This window comes from Scylla paramamosain, chromosome 7, assembly GCF_035594125.1.
Source record: "Scylla paramamosain isolate STU-SP2022 chromosome 7, ASM3559412v1, whole genome shotgun sequence".
NCBI classification, from domain to species: Eukaryota; Metazoa; Arthropoda; class Malacostraca; order Decapoda; family Portunidae; genus Scylla; species Scylla paramamosain.
Window position 1 is genome coordinate 13563281 of NC_087157.1, and position 15918 is coordinate 13579198.

Genomic DNA, 15918 nt, shown 5'->3' on the forward strand with positions numbered 1-15918 from the left:
AAGCAGGGGTTTTAAGCCAATAAACAAATGCGTAATATGAACTTTTGATATTTTAAGTTGTTTTTACTATAAATACTCTCCAATAGCAGCAGCAGCAGCAACAATAACAACAGAATTAACTGTAGCATCATTATTATCATTCAAGCATGTGCACCTGTTTTTTTTTTTTTTTTTCTTTCGCTCTGCGTAAGCTCATTCATCAAGCAGGAAGATTCTTCTATCTGCCACTCTCACAGGTTGCCAGCACTTCCAAAACGAAAACTTAGATGAACAGTCTCGCGATACTGATCTTTTCAACCCCGTCCTGCGTAAGTGAGTAACCGTTGGTAAGTAGTTAGAAACACAAGTCACCCACATTATTGCACACTAGAACTCGCTATTTTTATTTATTTATTTTTTTTCTGGCTTGGCCTCTCTTGGCTCACGTGTTGGCTTGTAGTACCCCCGCCCTTGTCTCCAAACGTACGCCACGTTTGTTGGGTCTTATCGCTGTGCAGTGTACGTTTCCTGTTGTTCGTGTGTGTGTGTGTGTGTGTGTGTGTAGTCAAAAGTCAGAACAGCAAAAGGCACAGAGCGGAAAATTTTTCTGCATTCACTAGTGCCGAGAGAGGCTGATAAAAATAATCATGCGGTCTGGCAACACTCGGTAAGCAGAGATCTATGTTGCCAGTGAGGTGCTGGACGTGCCTTGTGTGTTTATGCATGCGCTTTTCATTAAATTACTGTGATAAAACACAAGCAACTGAGTCTTTAAATAAGATGATCAAAGCAACAACACTGTGGAGAGATGCCGTGGAGCAGTTCGTGGTGGAGGGCTGAGCGGTGATGAGCTGTGTGTGGCGGTGCATCGCAGGTATCGTGAAATGATGCCCGTGCGGGGGCGTGGGCGCTGGAGGGGCAGCCGAATGGGATACAGTAAAGCCCACAACATGCGGCACTGTCAGTGAGTTGGTGACTTTGGAACAGTACTGATCTTCCTCCTCCCAAGCCTCGCTGCCACCAACGACTGAAGAAAGTGCAGCAAACGACTAGCGTTGTGTGAATCAAGAGGAAAAAGCCACAAGTAAGGAAAAGATTTGCGTCACGCTGTTTGTAATTCATTTATTATTTATGTGAGTTTTTAAAAGTTCGCTGGGATTAATTAGATGGCTACATTATTTTTTTTCCTTCAGGGGGATCAGTCATGGTGTCACTGAGAAAGTAAGTCAACTTGTATAACAATTGCAGCTCTCCCTCCCTCTCCGCAACTTGCATGCAGTGACCGTCGCGCCTCACTTTCACGTCTTCCACACAACCCCAGCATGGCCTCCCTCAGGATTGGGTTCATCGGGGCGGGCAACATGGCCCAGGCTCTGGCCAAGGGATTCATTTCCTCAGGTGAGTCTAATTAAGACTACGTATATATAGTAATGTTTGGATGGTCTCCTTGCCCTCTTGTTCCTTCCTCCCTCCCGGAGACCAGCGACCTTTACCCGCCCCGCCATGCGTGAGAAGCACTATCATGAGTCAGAGGCATCGCTAAACAACTGATAAGAGAGAGAGAATGAGGGCAAAGATCACGTTGCTGGCCTACGAGGAGCTGCCTGACATGACGCTGCTAACATTTACCGGAAAAAGGAAAGGTAGGATGGAATTTATTAAATGCTCATGGCGCCTTTGATATTGAGGTCATAGCGCCAATGGTGAGGAAAAAAATACTATATTCATAGAGATTTATTTTAGCAAGATAAATCTAAAAGACAGCTGAATGATAATGATAATAACAACAACAACAACAACAACAACAACAACAACAACAACAACAACAACAGCAATAATAATAATAATAATAATAATAATAATAACAATAATAATAATAATAATTATTATTATTATTATCATCATTATTATTATAATGATTTCATATTCATCGTGAGGAATAGACAACTAAGCTCAGAAAGAACGCTAGGACTGTGCTAAAAAGGTAATTAATTAAATACACGGATATTAAGAAAATAAGAATTTTGCCTTTATGGCTAAGAGTTATAATAACACAGTACAGAAAAGGGACAAACACCGACAAAGGAAAAATCCATTAGCCATGTGCTCATCCAACGAAAAAGAAGAAAAAATGCGACTCTCTCTCTCTCTCTCTCTCTCTCTCTCTCTCTCTCTCTCTCTCTCTCTCTCTCTCTCTCTCTCTCTCTCTCTTATACGCTCTTACTAAAGGCCACGTGATCAGTCGACCAGCGCCTGGATCCGCCTGGTTCTATCCGGTTCTTATGTGGCACGAGAGTTGTGTTGGGCGCCGCCGAGTGCCGGGGCGGGTGACAGGTGGGCGTGAACCAAGGAAAATTCCGTCTCCTTTGTTATGAACCTTTGTATTCCCTCGCAGGGGGAGGCTTAGAAGGCCAGCGAGGTGCGGCAACCTTAATATGGGATGCATCATGGGGTTTCAGGACGGGACAGGAGCTGGGCACGTGCTGGAAAAACTGTGTATATAATGGATGGTGAGTGATGGTTGATGGGTCTGGTATAAGGATAATTTCTGTTTTAGCGCTGAAGACTAGAGAGCGTCAATGAGATTAACTGTATCAAGAATGCGCAGACGTTGACACACCTCTCATTAGCTCAGTGGTAACATCTTCGTGGTGGCTCTGGTACAGGGATCATGTCTTGTTTAGCTGCTGAAGACGAAAGAGCGTCAATGAGTTTACTTGGGTCGTGCTTGCAGCCTTGCTCGAATTATTTAATTTTTGCTGCGTTGGGTATTAGGTATTTCTGTTTTCTCTAATTCATGTTCTTGTTTTTTTTTTTTTTTCATCTTTCATCCATTCTCTTTTCTTGTCCTGTCTGTCTCCCTATATCTTAAGTTGCTGCAGTTGCACCAAGGGTGTGCGTACATTGGCACATTTCTCTCCAGCTCAATGGTAACGTCTGTACTGGGCAGCCTAAGTTTGTTTTCCATTCAGGTCGCAAAACTCTTCCCTGAGTAGCGAGCGTTGTCCTCCAGCTGCGAGGAGAATGGGTGCGTGGAAAGCTCCCCGCCTCACTCCATAAGCTGTAAGCCTCACCGGGAGGGTACAGCTGCTGATCACGAGTCCATCACGTGATGCTCAAAGACCGTGGCTGAAAAATCACACACACACATACACACACTCACACGCACACACACAGCTTCACTCTACGACTACCATTCCAGTAAACTTTATTATTATTATTATTATTATTATTATTATTATTATTATTATTATTATTATTATTATTATTGTTATTATTATTTTTATTATTATTATCAAATCCTGGAATTGGAGATGAGCTTTTACATGTTTACATGTAGGGTGAGTCAGCTGATTCAGTGTATAAACATGTCTGGTTTACACACGGGAGCTGAATGGTCGCAGAGAAACAAGGAAGCGCATCATGAAATCAATCGCAGCTTCCAGCCAAGTAGTCTGGCAATGTAACTCATCGCTTGACGAATGACGAGTGACGACCAACTCACGTGCCATGTTGTGTAATACGGACAGAGGACACAGATAATGCCCGGATGTTTGACCTTGGTTGGGCCGGGCGCGCGGACAGGCAGTGTTGCCAACGCGGGCAGGTAAACAACACACCTGTATACTCGGTGGGTTGGCGCGACGCGGGAGGACCAGGAGGAGCGGGAGGCGGGGGTGAGGGACGGAGACAGAACGGAAAGTTCCTTCTCCTCAGTAAGATTCCTTCACCGCAGGAACGGAGGGAGGATTCTGCTTGGCTTTGTTTTGCCAGACGCCACACTCAGACCCGGTGAAAGAAATGACTGAGAATTACATGTGTATTATAATTACTTAACACAAGTGGGTGCATGAATGTATTACTGATTTATTTATATATAGATGGTTCTTATGTTGGCTACTGTAGAGAGAGAGAGAGATAGAGAGATTTACATAAGCACCAAGCTAAGTATTTTTTTTTCTTTTTCCAATAATAATCATATTTTCCTGTACCCTGACATGGCAACAACATCTTTGTTCCTTAGAGACCTTAGCAGTAGCAACAACAGCAGCAACAACAGCACGAACTTGAAGGGCGAGAAGGATAAACAATTCATGCTGTACAACTTTCAATAAGTTACCATTAGAAGTACATTTTTTTTTTTTTTATACCTCGGCGACATTCACAATCATCATTATCGTCATCGTTATCATTGTCATCATCATCCTCATTATTACCCAACAGAAAGTTAATTGACCCTTTTTCTTCATGTGAGCGTTTTTCTTACTTTTTCGTAAGCTGTTTAATATAATTTATTTATTTTACTCTTTTTTTTTTTTGTTCTCAGCCGATCTCAAAATGAATTAACCTCTTTTTTGGTACTCCTATTTTTGTTTTCTTTTAGGAACAATATTTGGGCGTTTTATCTTTTTTTCTTTTCATTTAACTATTTTATCTTTATTTAACTATCTTCTTTTTATCCTTGGCCTATCTCCTCCGTACGTACATTAATAATAAGAAAAAGTAAATCAGCATCTAATTATTCCTGCCCACGAATAAAGACAGGACGGCCACTGATTAGAGGAGGTTTAAGCCAGCCAGAGATCCCGCCACGCTGGCCCGGGCTGTGCTGGCGATACTGTACCACGCTGAGCGAGCCTTGGATGATGCATACCTTGTCATAACATACATCTTTTCCTGCGGCAGGAAAATGTATGACTATATTTCATTCATGTGTTTATTTTCTTCTGTATTTTTTTCTTAAATTTATACTTTACTTACTATTTTTCTTTATTTTTTTTTGTTTTGTTAGGTCTTGCAATATAAAAAAAGAGGTTTTAAATATATTGTTGTTACTTGGGGGTTGTTGTCTCGGCGGATAGATTGTACATTTCCGTTTCGCTACCAAAAGACAATGAAAACTACATACAACATATCGTGCCATAATAGCGGAGGAAGAGTGCACCCGTGAAGGAGAAAAATAATAATAATAACAATAAAAATGTTCCACAAAGAAGGCACAGATCAAAGAAGACACAGCACCGGAGCCAATGACTGCAGCTGTTTAGTTGCGTCTCTTCAGAATTTAGTATATACTGTTATGAGTCACCTAGTTAGTGCCCTAGAGATGCGAGCACCTAGTCCTTACGCCTTGAGTTTACCAAAGGACAATAAGATTAGTAAGGGGTATTGTTAGCTTGCTACTTGAAAGCTATACAATGCCCATCTTGCTGGAGAAAGATGCTGCCCGTCTATTCCACGTCACGCAAAACTCATTTATTTATTATGTTCTGTTTGTCTATACCATTCTTATCCTGTCATTCTGTTACTCTAATTGTCTTCCTATCAGTGAGAAAATTAACCACTGGTTTTGTATCTCCCTTGTTGGCGCCGCGTAGGTTTGGCCAAGCCCCAGAACGTGACAGCCTCGTGTCCCCCGACTGATCAACACCTCTTGCAGCAGATGAAGGTAGTACATACACGCCCCCTATTTTAACCTTCCTTACCTCGCCTTTTGTCTCTACTTTTTTCATCTGCCATCGCCCCTCTTTTTTTCTCTCTCTTTCCTCTTCGAGGATTTACGATTCATATAGATTGCACTGTGTGTGTGTGTATGTGTGTGTTACAGTATTAGATAACTACTGATCCACGCATTCCACATATCCATTCATGAAACCAAACGTTCATGGAAATAACCAAGTAACCAATCCTAACCCTGACCATTTCCAGCAGTTGCTGGGCTGCGCCACCACCCACGACAACCGCGAGGTCGCCTCAACCTCAGACGTGGTGGTGGTGTGCGTCAAGCCAACCATCGTGGGCCGCGTCCTGCAGGAGCTGCGCCCCTGCGTCACACCAGACCGCCCACTCGTTACTTCCGTTGCTCTGGGGGTCACGCTTTCCTCCATGGAGGCTGCTTTGCCCCCCGAGGCCCGTGTGATGAGAATCATGCCCAACACCCCGGCCCTGGTGCAGCACGGAGCCTCGGTGTTCACTCGAGGCACCCACACCACCCCGGAGGACGCCGAGCTCACACAAAAGTACGTTCTCCGTCCCCCTACCCCGTTGCACTTATATACACAGACTACCGCAGCCACATGTATTACAGTACACCATCACCACCACAGTCACTATACCAGCCTAACACACTTCCACCATGTATCAGAGTCTTTTAATGCATTACATCACACCACCACATCTCATTCCCTTGACATGTCACCACTACATTTGCACGTAATTCATCACATCCAGTCACTGGAGTGACGCACGAAGAACTTAATGGTGCATAGATGGTGTATGGCGTCGCTATGATGTTCGCCTCTCCTTGCAGGATGCTGTCAGCGGTGGGACAATGTGACGAGGTGCCGGAGACCTTCCTTGACGCCGTGACTGGACTCAGTGGTGCAGGACCTGCTTACGTGAGTCCTCAACGCACACCAGTCGACAATCTTCCTCACATCTCTCAACTTACTCCATGACTCCAAACCCACTCACTCCTCAGCAATGTTTAAAAGAATTAGATTTGAATATTTTCAATGTGAGGCATCATACGGTCCTTGTTGTGACTCATAAAATCAATATATCAGTCAGTCAATTAACAGACTTACATCCAGAAAAAAAGTACGGCTACATTATGATCTTAGAATCAATCAGTCACTCAGTCAGTCAAACAATAGATGCTTCCGTTAACTTCAGTCACAAAAAAGTACATAGCTAAAAGTTGATGGTTCGAGTCTCATTCATGTAGTCACCCAATGCCCTCACGCCCTCCCGGTCCACAGATGTACCTGGTTGTGGAGGCGTTGGCTGACGGCGGCGTGAGGATGGGTCTGCCCCGCGACCTGGCTCAGAGGCTGGCTGCTCAGACCATGATGGTGGGCACCCCTCCCCCTCCTCCTCCCACTGCTTCACCCACTCACTGCCTGCTGGGTGTGACTTGTGGATGGGAGCGACGGAGGATGTGAAGTGTTGTATTGTGTTTATCTCTATCGATATTTTAGGCATTAATTCGCTTATGCTTTGTTTTCTTCCCGTGCTCCTCAGGGCGCCGCCAAAATGGTGCTGAGTACAGGCAAGCATCCCGGCCAGCTCAAGGATGAGGTGTGCTCTCCGGGAGGTGAGTCTAACCTGCTTGCCTCAATCTCTCTCTCTCTCTCTCTCTCTCTCTCTCTCTCTCTCTCTCTCTCTCTCTCTCTCTCTCTCTCTCTCTCTCTCTCTCTCTCTCTCTCTCTCTCTCTCTCTCTCTCTCTCTCTCTCTCTCTCAAAATGTTAAGTGTTGTTGTTATGCTTTATTCGTGATGCATAGTTTGTATTAACATTATTATGGTCATTGTTATCATATTTTACAATATCCTCAGGTTCCATTGTAACTGTATATTGCGTAGAAATTTAGGTATATACCAACATCTCTATTGTTTAGATCTCTCTATATTCTTGTTCTTCTTCTTCTTTTCCTTCTTCTTGTTCATGTTCTTTTCTTTTTTATACTTTAGCATTCTCCTTTTTTTTTTTTTAACATGCTACGCAACTTGTTTAAGTGAAGGTCACCTGTTTGAGAGAGAGAAAAACAAACATTATAAATGTCATCATTAATTGCTAGCATCATTAATTACTAGCAGCAGGCGTTGTAGTATCAACTATAGTATGGAAGATCTAGCTTAGTGACCTACTCTAATGCACAATAACATGATTCCTAATCTGCCATCACCAATGCAGTAGCACCTTTCATCTACGTATCTACGTAAAGTTTAGTGACCCAACAGTTGATGCGCAGTAACATAATTCCTAACCTATTCTCACTTGTCCACCTCGTCCCACCAGGTTGCACCATCCAAGGCGTGCAGGTCTTGGAAGATGCTGGCCTGCGCTCCGCCCTCATTTCAGCCGTGCACACTGCTGCCGCCGCCTCCGTCACTATGGGAAGGAAGCAACCTGTCCCATCACCACCCTTAGCCCCACCCTCACCCCCTACATCGTCTCCCACACCGCCAACACCACATCGACGCGCTCCCTTCTTCCCCCCCGCTGCTAGGCCTCAACGTGCCCCGCAGCCTTTCGCGCCTTTTTGATCAGTGAGGCTGTGATGTAGGAGTGTAAGGTTTCTGTAAGCAGTAGCAAGAGTGATCCATTCCTGATGTAAAGCTGCGTGTGTGTGTGTGTGTGTGTGTGTGTGTGTGTGTGTGTGTGTTTGTATTTAGGTGTTTACAGGGTCGAGTCAAGTTTTTTTGTGTGGTCCTCGTCTTTATTTAATGTTTTAGCATATCTTGGTTAGAAATTAAGGATATTTTTTTTCATGTGCGATTTATACATTCCGTTGGTTTAGACTTTTAGACTCTTGAGAGAGAGAGAGAGAGAGAGAGAGAGAGAGAGAGAGAGAGAGAGAGAGAGAGAGAGAGAGAGAGAGAGAGAGAACATAAGAAATAAGGGAAGCAGCAAGAAGCTACCAGGCTTACACGTGGCAGTCCCTGTATGAAATATGCCTACCTGTTTCCACCTATCATCCCCATCCATAAACCCGTCTAATCTTCTCTTAAAGCTCCCTAATGTCTTAACACTAACAACATGATTACCGAGTCCGTTCCATTCATCTACCAATCTATTTGAGAACCAATTTCTTCCTATCTCTTTATTAAACCTAAATTTTTCAAGCTTGAACCCGTTATTTCTTGTTCTGTCCTGCTTGCTGATCCTAAGAATTTTGCTTACGTCCCCCTTGTTATAACCCTTATACCACTTAAATACTCCTATCATCTCTCTAAAGAATGTAAATTTAACAGCTTCAATTTCGCCTCGTAAGGAATACTCCTCATTCCCTGTGTCCTTTTATTCATTCTTCTTTGTACTGATTTGATAGACCTATGTCCTTCCTGTAATGTGGGGACCAGAACTGCACAGCGTAGTCTAGATGAGGTCTGACCAGCTCCATTATTTTTTTTTTTTTTTTTTATGTAGGAAGGACTTTAATATTACTTAGGGCCTTCTACTTTTAACACTCTTGAAAAATAATCCTAATACCCTATTTGCCCTGTTTCTGCCCTCTCTGCATTGCTTTCTTAGACGGAGTTCAGAGCTAGCTATAACTCTAAATCTTTTTCGTACCCTGAACCTACCAAAGTTTCGTTGTTTATTGTGTACCTCTACCAACGCTAAGTAATTTGCATTTGTTGATATTAAACTACAGAGAGAGAGAGAGAGAGAGAGAGAGAGAGAGAGAGAGAGAGAGAGAGAGAGAGAGAGAGAGAGAGAGAGAGAGAGAGAGAGAGAGAGAATAATGCAAGTATACATAGAAAGAAAGAATGAACACGGAGAATATATACATAATGTAGTATTAGAACTCAGTAAATAAATGGGTTGATCTAAACGGAAACAACCAATTTCACTAGCAATAGAACAAAAGTTAAAGTTATCATAATGAACCTCTGTATGTTTAACGTGTTCTATTCTCCCACCTTGATTTGTATCCATTCGTACTGTAAGTCTTGCGTCAAGGGTAATGTTTGCGTGAATTAATCCTGCACGCGACGAGGCTTGGGGCTTCCTTTGGTCTTAGACGAGGAACTGAATGAAAGACAGAGTGAGAGAGGGACAGATCAATTCGTGTAGGTTATTAATCGTTGATTTTGAAGAATGAATCGTATGTACAGTATGTGTCACGGCGATTGAATGAAATAATGTTATGGTACACTGTGTTATGAAGCTTGGAGTAGGTATGATGGCATACGTATAATGACACATGATAATAGGGTGCAATGATCCTTGAATAATATAATATATTCTTCAGGTATCATTACAGCCTATTATCACGTGTCATTATACGTATATCATCATATCTCATTGGTAGGTTACAACGTGTCCCAATACGTGAATAAAAATATGATAGGCTATATGAAGAAATATCCAACATTGTTATAAAAAAAAAAATAATAATATAATGATACTGTTGACATTTTTACGTAATTCATTTCGTTTTCCTCGTTGAAATGTGTATGAACTATTTTTCAAACTTTTTTTTTTTTTCACGTTTGCCTATTATAGAACCATGATGAAAAGTTTATGGTAAATTTAATAAGTGACTGTTTTATTTTATTTTATTTATTTATTTGTTTATTTTATTTAATCTCGTGCTCCCTTGAAATTTGTTGACACGACGTTGACAGTTTCATTCGTGGTGTGTCGAGTAGTGGTGTATACAGCACTTCGCAGTTAAGAAATCTTTTAAATACGTTCATAATACAGAGCAATAACACAATATTACGAACACTAATGACCTTGATTACATCCAACTACTCAATCTAACGTATTTGAAGCCCCGGAACAACAGAAACAGCAGCTATAAGGAACTGAATCGCCTCGCCACCACGGGATGGGACACTTCCAATACTTTTGGAAGGCTACAGTTGAAGTGCACGGATTTTCAGTTTTGTTTTTTATGGTTCTAGTGACAGATTAACAAGATTTCTGCATTATCAACAGGAGAAACAGTTTTGAGTGCCTGGTAAATAATTTCTGTGGCCTTTGAAAACAGTTGTGGTGAGAGAGCAGAGCGTTTCAGAATACCAGTTTGGGAAGGAGGTACGCATTGCTAGTAAAGATTTGAGTCACTGTCGATTCCTTGGTCGATATTGGTAAGTAAGCCTCAATGTTACAGTTTGTTGCTATCTTCACAGCCATTCTCTACCTCCTGGTTTGTTACTTGGAGGAAGGATACAAGGGAGAGGCTCTTATGCATACCGACCTTCAGTGGAAAGTTAAGCCAGTGGGCGGAGCCTATTTGGTGGGCGGAGCTATGCATGTCTACCCAAAACAAGTCGTGCGCAAATACTCAGTAAAAATTTAAATTTTTGCCTTAATTCCTTAATTTTTCAAGTGATTAGTAATTATTAATATGCTTGAACGGGTGCAGCATGAATTGCAATTACGAGTTTGAGAGAAAAACAGCCAAATTTTTCTTTCCTTTATTCTTTACACTATGGAAAGTAAGTATTAACTCACGTCTCCTCGACATACATTATCTGTAAATCGTGCTCATTTACCACGTACACTGAGCATCTACTAAACTTTTTTTTATCTTTGGTACCGATATAGCCTTCTATGTAGAGATTCTATGATTTACCGTAAAAAAAAAAAGAGTAACACACAGAAGACGTACTTTGAGAAAGAAAAGACACACATATGCAGATGGCGAGAGACATCTCGTCGCCAATTATTCATGTTACATGATCATTTATGTTATTGATATAACAAGAAAGAGGACATTAGATTGTTCAGACACCAATTGATATACATTATATTATGATAAGAGGTGGACTGATCGATGACTAAAATGAAACAATCATGCAGATGCATCACAAACATTACTACCACAGACAAAATATTTCAACCAATTCTACAAACACAAGCAGCAGATCCTAGACACAAACTGTTTATGTACTATGCTAATATGCTACAACAGCCAGTAAGGTATGCTACAGCAGCAGGTTATGCATAAAAAAAAAAAAGTTCGTGGGAGCTTGTTGGTGAGTCTTTTTGGTGAATAGATGGAGTGTCAGTATCGAATAACATACTTCATAGATGATTTTCTCTATATTTTCTTTATATCTAAGGGAGACACAATGCACTGACATCCATCACATATTTACATGCATGCAATAGCGAGCCTATTTTAATTGCTTTATTTTTGTCTTTGGTCTGATTCTCTTGTACATAAATAATATATAATGAAAAAAAAAATGACATCAGGCTAATGAGGTTCTGTTATATTCACCACCTTTTTTTTTCTATAGAATATGCATAATAACTATTTGCTATTCTTACAATACGGTGGGCTAGGTTACATTAAGTTGGACGATATATTATTTACAGTGATGTAATAGGGGATGGTGATGGTAGCCCTGGAATGACTCCACCATGGGGCCACGCAAAAATAGGGCCAAAATAGTTAAACATACATATATATATAAACAACAACAAAAAATTCATTTAAAAAATAGCAACGTGGTCTGCCCACAATCTTTAATCTACTACTTTCCTTCAATTTCCTCTCTTTTACTTCTTCTGTCCAAACTCTTCAATATTCTCAACCTTTCTACAAGCAAAGAAAAAAAGTTAGACATACCAATGTTCCAATTAAAAAAAAAAAAAAAAATGGTCAGGGAATAAGAGGAACCCCTGATGGCCTCACCGCCCAGTGCTCAAGACACCCTTACTCCAACACTGTGTTTTGAAGAATTTTTCAAGGTTTTGAGAAATTACTGTGTGTTAATATTAATTATGAAGCCACAAGGAATTATATATTCCACTAATTTAATTACTACTTGCTTGTGTAAGTCATAACTGTCAGTCAAAAAATGAATATTGTAGCAGAGGAGTTTGAAACATACAAACGCGCCAAGATTTATCACATCATTTATCACTTCTAATAGTTAATAGTAAATGTTCACTGCACTTCTGATGATACACATATAACTCTGCATTACTTTAATTTGATTTGTTTGCATGTGGATCTCACAGAAGACGAACTGCAAGTGAAATTCTTGAAATAACCGAACAAACAGGCATATTGGCAAAATGTTGACGTGGGTGAGTGTCTGGGCGTCTTATCAGCTAAACAACGTTTTGGGTTGACTTCTAAGAGGGGGACGGATCTTAGCAGCTTCACTTCTGTGACGTCATGGCCTCTCCTCCGTATCCTTCCTCCAAGATTTGTTAGTTTCTTGAATCTTTGGGGATTACGGAAATAACCTCAGCCTACAAACTTCAAGACAATGACAGCTTATTTATCAGCAAAGTATGACGCTTTTTCAAGTCGTAATCTACACAATGAAGGATCAGCAGTGAAATTAATTAACTGAATGAATCTAAACCTAATCTAACTTAACCTAGTCCTTAGGTGAAAACGCTTATTTTATTTCAATACTATCTGAATCTTCTAGTGACCTATTCCGTTTTGAATCGTTTCTTAGGTCGTTCATTCCTTGTTTCCTTTGTCCATTGCACTGTTTCTTTTCATCTGTTACACTGCTTCCTCAGATTTTTTTTTTCCTTTTTTCCAGCTCTGTATTAAAAGTTGAACACATTTTATCTCTTTTTTTTTTCTTCTTGTGATCTCTTCTGCTTGTTGTCGCTTGAATGGAGGAACACTGAAACACCGCCAGAGTTATATTACTCATCCCTCTTTCTTTTGATTTCTCAGGAGTTTAAACGCTAAAGAAAAAAAGAAGAAAAGTTTTCATGGATACACGGAAAATAGGAACGTAATTTAGTTTTCCTTTTAGGCAACAGAAATATTCAAGTGTCTGAAAAGATTACAGTCGTGGGAAAAATCGTGTACCAGTGGAAGGTGAGTGAATGATGAGAATGTAAGCTGCTCGCAACAACTTTGTGATATTGGGCCGCTATGAAATGTTAAAAAGCAACTAAAATTATGGTAGGATAAGGCAATGTTGAAAGCATCATACAATTGTGGTAGATAAAAATAAAAAATAAAAAATAAAAGCAACTAAAATTGTGGTAAGATTAAATAATGATAGTAGTAAAGAAAATCGTGGTAGAGTAAAAACTCCAAAAATGGCAAGACATAAAGGAATACCAGGGTTGCTTAACGCTGGTGAGGGAGAGTCAGGCGGGGGCCAAAGCGTGATGCCTGAGGCTTACTGCGTCACGTGCCGTTGAAGTCATTCCATGCATCATTCAACACTCGTGAGTTGCTGGAGGGTGTCGTGTTTTAGGATTTCGTTAAAACTGAAGGCTCCTTCAGTGGCTGCAACTTGATTTGGAGGAGGGTTGCACAATGGAAATATCACCGCACCTCCAACACCATCTATCTTTCGCACGAATTAACAGAAGGCATTTAAGTAGAGGTGTTTTAAGTAGAGGAAAATTCGAAGAGTTGTTATGATACGTGACTCGTGATTGTTGCGCTGCATGTGGCACGGGACGAGTGGCTGATCTTTGGAAGGTTTTGAAAAAATAGTACAAGTTAAAGGTGCTTTTAAGATTTTTTTTTTTCCAGCTACGTATTTACATTTAAATATACAATATTCATCCTCTTCCTTCTTCCTCTTCTCGACTGTTTGCCTGTAGCTTCATCCCCCTTGAAAATCTATATATAATAGAATCTGTATATGATAGAAGTCAAACGTATTTTTCAGATGAATTCCTCGAGTTATTTTAAAGTATATAAATTAAGCCTTTACTGTCACTTCTTCCTCTTCCTCCCCCCTTCTCTGCGTGTCTGTAGCTTCATTTTCCGCGTGAGTCAAACACAGGTAGCAATATAGCAATTACTTCGTAACACTCCCGGAAGTGGCGTAGCCCAGGAAGGATGCAGGGGCAGGCCGCGGCGGGTGGTGGAAGCATTGCTGGAGGGGACAAGGGGGTCATATTTAGATGTGGGCGTTGCTAAATACGTACACTGCATACTGGTCTGCTCAACTGGAGCACTTGTTCACTTTCACTGACGGACTCAGCGTCCCGCCGCCGCACAACAGGAAGGAAAGCCTCCCTCTCACCGTTTCATTTTATGTGTAGCCGGCTCCCTACTTGATGAAGCAGTTTTTACCTATATTCCTAACGAAAGTAAATATCATTGGCTAGAAGTCGTGACGTAAATTAAGCCACACCTTTCTCAACCCTACTCTGTACCTGTCTCCTCATCCCCATTCCCTCCTTGTTGACAATATATATAGCAAGTGGAAAGGAAATGTGAAGGAAGAAGATCTATATGACAACAAACCAGCCTCAGAGACTATGTAAAAAGCGAGAACAATCAGCTTACAGCTACAGGACAGAAAGAAACATCAAAGAAAAGAAACAAAATGCATAATGTGCGACGAGGAGATAGAAGACCTTAAACACTTTGTGGTTTGGTGCACAGCCTACCAAAACGAGAGAACACAACACCCGTATATAAAAAAAAAGAATACCTAATAGGATATTTTACTTTTCAGTAACAAAACCAAGAACAAAAGAAAACAAATAATATCTTGGAAAATAAGAGAAAAAAAATGAGCTTGAGAATTGAGAAAGATAGCAAACATACAAGAGGAAAAGGGAAGCGCCGTTGTAAAGGCAAAGCTTCGGGACATTCACCAGAACCGTCAAAGAAAGAAGAAGAAGAAAAAGAAGAAGTACTATCGGAAGAAGAAGAAAAAGAAGCACCATTGGAGAAAGAAGAAGAAGCACCATCAGAGGAAGAAGAAGAAGCACCTCTACTGTCAGAGGAAGATGAAGAAGCACCACCATAGGGGAAAAAGAAGCACCACCACCACCATCAGAGGAGGAAGGAGAAGAAGAAGAAGAAGAAGAAGAAGAAGAAGAAGAAGAAGAAGCACCATCAGAGGAAGAAGCAGCTCAAACACACACGCACACACACACACACACACACACACACACACACACACACACACACACACACACACACACACACACACACACACACACACACACACACACACACACCACACGTAGCTTGGAGCACGGGAAGGGTGATGGTGAGTGATGAACATTTTCTTGGGTCTACGGATTAGTTATTGGAGAGGGAGAGATGAAAGCTGCAAGACGCTGTCCTGCCATTGAAACTGTTATAGAATGCTCGTTGATTCTTATTTTTTTTATTTCTATGAAAACTTCTCAGTTGCCAAAGAGAGGGGGAGGGGGGTACAAGAAAGGTAGGGAAGGGGATATGAGAAATGTAGAAACAAGGAGAGAGGGGAATAGGAAGGCGAATATGAAATAAAATTGAGAAAGGAGTTGTGGCCTAATTTACTCGTCACGACTTCTGGCCAATGACATTTACCTACTAAAATCCCTTGAGTTGACATGTCGCTTCAGCTGATAATAGGGGTGAGAATCCTGCTTCATCAAGTAGCGAGCCGTCTGTACTTACGTAATAGTAATAATGATAGTAATATGCAAAGAGTTTAACAATAAACAAGGGTAGTAATAATTCGAAATAGTGAT

General features: G+C 41.1%; 1 protein-coding gene across 5 annotated transcripts; it reads left to right on the forward strand.

Annotated features, from left to right (window-relative positions):
* The first annotated feature begins 926 nt into the window (after positions 1 to 926).
* Positions 927 to 9906, forward strand: LOC135102103 (pyrroline-5-carboxylate reductase 3-like). Of its 5 annotated transcripts, none has more exons than XM_064006861.1 (8): positions 927 to 1063; positions 1228 to 1377; positions 5358 to 5428; positions 5689 to 5999; positions 6290 to 6377; positions 6741 to 6833; positions 7003 to 7075; positions 7780 to 9906. In XM_064006861.1, exons 2-8 carry the CDS (start codon positions 1302 to 1304, stop codon positions 8025 to 8027), a joined length of 960 nt encoding a protein of 319 aa, XP_063862931.1. In that variant the 5' UTR covers positions 927 to 1063; positions 1228 to 1301; the 3' UTR covers positions 8028 to 9906. The 5 variants fall into 5 exon arrangements, with proteins under 5 accessions (XP_063862931.1, XP_063862935.1, XP_063862933.1 ...); XM_064006865.1 differs by having other exon boundaries at positions 5692 to 5999; XM_064006863.1 differs by having other exon boundaries at positions 928 to 1063; positions 1173 to 1377.
* Positions 9907 to 15918: the final 6012 nt, after the last annotated feature.